Source organism: Carlito syrichta, unplaced genomic scaffold (assembly GCF_000164805.1).
Source record: "Carlito syrichta isolate Samal-C Ts95f unplaced genomic scaffold, Tarsius_syrichta-2.0.1 Scaffold86295, whole genome shotgun sequence".
NCBI lineage: Eukaryota > Metazoa > Chordata > Mammalia > Primates > Tarsiidae > Carlito > Carlito syrichta.
In genome coordinates, this window is record NW_007030391.1 from 58,307 (window position 1) to 62,307 (window position 4,001).

The following is a 4,001-nucleotide window of genomic DNA, read 5'->3' on the forward strand; positions in this document are numbered from 1 at the left end:
CTGAGGCGGAAGGATCACCAGAGCCCAGCAGGTTGAGGCTGCGGTGGCCAGAAGCGGCCAGTCTGGGCTACAGAGTGAGACTCCAACTCAAAAAACAAAACAAAAGAAATAATAAGTTCTAACGCTTACATGGTGCTCCCTATTTGCACACTGTTCTGAATGCCTCATTTAAATCTCTCTACGAGGCAAAGCAATATTATCACGTTTTTGCAGATGAGCAAACTGAAGCTCAGAGAGGTGAAGTGATTTGTCCAAGATCACACAGAAATGGGCAAATCTGGGATCTGAGCACAGCAGATTCCCTGGCTCCAGACACTGCACTTCTAACCACCACCTTTCAATTCATGAGTCAGAAAGATCCAGAGAGACAGAAAAGACACGGTCAGAGACAGAAGCAGAGAGATACAGAGACAGAATTGGGGAGATGAGAGAAGAAAAAGGAAAAAAACAGGGAGAAACAATCAGAGAAAGACAATAATATGTGTGAGCACATAGGCCAGGCAAGGTGGCTCACACGTGTAATCCCAGCACTTTGGGAGTCCAAGGCAGGAGGATCACTTGAACCCAGGAGTTTGAGACCAGCCTGGGCAAGATAGCAAGACCTAGTCTCTACACAAAATTTTAAAAATTAGCAGAGTGTGGTGATGCCCCCCTGTAGTCCCAGCTACTCAGGAGGCTGAGGTGGAAAGATCGCTGCAATTGTGCCACTGCATTCCAGCCTGAGTGACAGAGACCCTGACTCAAAAATTTTAAAAATAATAATAAATATGAGACACAGAAGACTGAGATGCTCTCCCTTACCCCCACCCCCACCCCTCTCGCTGGAGTATTCCTTTGTCCTGCAATGCCCGTCCATGTACCCTTCTGCCTGGGACCAGATAACGTCCTAATGTCCTGCTAACAGTGGCTTTTCTCACTGGGCAGGCATCCCAAGCTGCACTGAGCCAGATTCAAGCAGAGTGGGGTTGGCCTCTCAGCCATGGGTAGAGGTGGCCCAAGAAGCCCTACCCTGAACAGGGTCTCCCAAGGCCATCCAGAAGCTAGGACATGCACTGCCAAGCATGGGGCTGACTGGAGTGAGGCTTATAGGTGGTCCCCAGGTGGGGATTAAGGTGTCAGCTCCTTAATCCCCATACTGTTCCCACCAAAAGCCAACCACAGAGTCTGCCCCAGGGACACAGAGGTGGAGGACACAGGAGCCAGGGACTCAAAGATGGAGAGACTAAGAGAGCTTGAGAAAGGCAAGTAGAGAAATGACCAGGAGAAACATATGGAGACACTGAAAAAGAGACAGAAACAGGAAGAGACAGAGGGATACAAAGATGGCAGAGAAATCCTCAAAAACAAGGCCTCGGAGTAAGTCAGACAAAAGAGAAGAGGAGAAAGAGGGGCACTGAGAAAAAGAGACAGAGTAGGAAGACAAGGAGATTATAAAAGAGAAACAGAAATTTTAAAAGGAACAGAGATGAAGAGAGACAAAGACCTGCAAGAAAAAGTGAGAGAGACTGAGAGAAACAGAAAAATTGAGTCTGAATTATAGAGACAGAGAGAACAGAGACCGAAACAGGGAGGAAGAGCGTTGTGTGTTCATTCAACAAATATTTACTGAGTTCCTGTGTGCCAAGCACTGGGGGCACAAAGTGAAGAAGACAAAATCTCTGCTCTAGAAGAGCTGGCATTCCAGAGGGCAGCCCAAAAGCATGGAAGAAGTCAGGAGTTGAAGGGAAAGCCAGAGACCCCGATATGGAGGATCTAGCAAAGAGCCTAAGCCAGTGGGGTGAGACCAAGTGAGGGAGTGGGATACAGAGCCCTGCCGCACCCCTGTTGTCAGAGGAGTCAGCACCTCTGAGCAGGGGCTCTGCCCCACAAGGCTTGTCAGTCACCAGGTTCCTGAACAGAGAAGGGCTGATAGGTAGGGCGACCCGCCGCAGAGACAGACAGGGAGACCAGGAAGCACAGACTGGGAGAGATACAGAGAGAGAAAGAGGTAGACATACAGAAAAGAGAGGGAGACAGAAAACATACATGTACAGAGGCAGAGACTGAGAGAAAAGAGAGAGATGGATAGATGGGAAGAGAGAGAGAGAGAGAGAGAAACAGATCGAGAATTAGGGAGACACTGAGAGATGAAATAAAGACAGAGACACAGACACTCCCAGAACCCATTCCAGTCCCAGACTCTGCACGGCCCCCACCTCCCCCCAGGTCTGGGCCCCATGCCAGGCACTCAAAGAAGGCTGGATCTGGCCAGGCAGGAACAGGCAGGAGGGTGGGCCACATTCCTTTACAGTCTCAGCCCCTACCCCACCACCCCTCCCCTGCCCATACAGGCCTGTGCCCTAGGATGTGGGGGGAAGTTTGAGGGATAAGTGTGTCTGCCGTCATGGCCTCATATAGGGGTGCCCACTGAGGGGCTTAGGGGCTTGGATACCAGGGGGTGCAGTAGCATGGACACAGACATTTGGAGGGCATCTGGGAGCCAGAACCTTGGGAATAGAGAGGGTAGGAGTTCAGGGTAGGGCATAAGTGTGGAGGTACAAGGTGACACATGGGAAAGCACTCATAAGTCATAAGGACGGGCACAGAAGTGCCAGACCGATGGGCACCAGGAAGCTAGGGGAGTTGAAGGAAAATCTGGGAGACAGGTACAGCATGGGGTTCAAGAGCAGTGGAAGTGACAAGGGCTCAGGTGCTAGTCCCTCACAGGTACAGGGCACAGGAATGCCAAGGGTGTTTTCAGAAGTGTATTTAGGGCCAAGCACACTGGTTCAGGGCTGTGTTCCCAGCATTTTAAGGTACCAAGGCAGGAGGATTGCTTGCACCCAGGAGTTCAAGACCAGCCTGGCAACATAGTAAAACCTTGTCTCTACAAAAAAATAAATCAGCCAGGTGTGGTTGTGTGCACCTGTAGTCCCAGCTACTCAGGAGTTGAGGAAGGAGGATCGCTTGAGCCCAGAAGTGGTGAGCTGTGATCACGCCACTGCACTCCAGCTTGGGCGACAGAGTGACCCGATTAGGGGCGGGGAAAGTGTATTTAGGATTCAGGAGTGTACTTAGAAATCAGAGGTACAGGGCACCGCATTTGGGGGCCTAGAGGTGGCTGGGAGATTGAGGGGTACACACCTACAGGCTTAGTAAGATGGGGCTCAGCAGAGTGCACCTGTTGGCCAGGTATAACGGCATGAAAATGCTGGTGGATGAGAGCTGTCAAGTGAGGCAGGCTGAGGCAGGCACAAAAAGCCAGGGCACAGCAGCGCTAGGGCTGGGGGCGGGGAGGAGACCTTGGGTTGGGGAATCTATGGACTGAGCAGCCCAAAAATGTCCACCCCTCCCACATCGGGTCTCCGCCCCTGCCCCACCCGAGACCCCATGGAAATCAATTAGCGGTGAAGGCGCCAGGCTTCGAGGGTCACGGGCGTCGCGGCGCTGCTGTTGCTGCTTCTGGTGCTGGCGCTAGGGTGGGCGCCGCACTCAGACGCAGGGGGCCCTGTCCCCGGGACCCCCGCCGCTCCCGTTGATTGGCAACTTGCTGCAGCTGGAGTCCGGCCGCCTGGAGCGCTCACTCACGGAGGTAGCCTCGACCGTGTGTTGCTGGAGGTGGGGGGTAGAACGGTTCCCCGAAGGAAGACAGCTGGAGGATGGATCCCGTGATGCCTGAGGAAGGAGGGAGGGTCCGTACTCCCGAGCTCCAGGAAAGGGGAGGAGACCGGGGAGTGCGAAGCGAGCGGCCCGTGCAGCTGGGTCGTGAGGGGGGAGCAGCCTGGGCTGGGGAAGTCGGGAAGGGAACATAGGGTGCTTTCCTGGTCCAAGTGGGCGAGGGCGAGGACCGAGGGCCCCGACGCCTGGCTCTGGGGGCGCAGAGGGCTGGGGAGCTGGACTTCTAGGTTCCCGAGGGACAGAGAAGCGGGAGCCCGGACTCCCGAATCGGAGGGAGGAAGGAGCTGGGGGTCTGAACTCCCGGACCTGAGGAATGCGGGGCTGAGACGCGGGCTCGGGGTTCT

At 54.0% G+C, this 4,001-nt stretch overlaps 1 protein-coding gene across 1 annotated transcript in view; it reads left to right on the top strand.

Annotated features, from left to right (window-relative positions):
• Nucleotides 1-3,181: 3,181 nt before the first annotated feature.
• LOC103259634 (cytochrome P450 2F2-like) overlaps nt 3,182-4,001 on the top strand; it is a 3,834-nt gene continuing 3,014 nt past the window's right edge. The window contains 2 exon segments of the mRNA XM_008057298.1: nt 3,182-3,211; nt 3,458-3,571. Coding sequence (XP_008055489.1) covers nt 3,182-3,211; nt 3,458-3,571 — 144 coding nt within the window.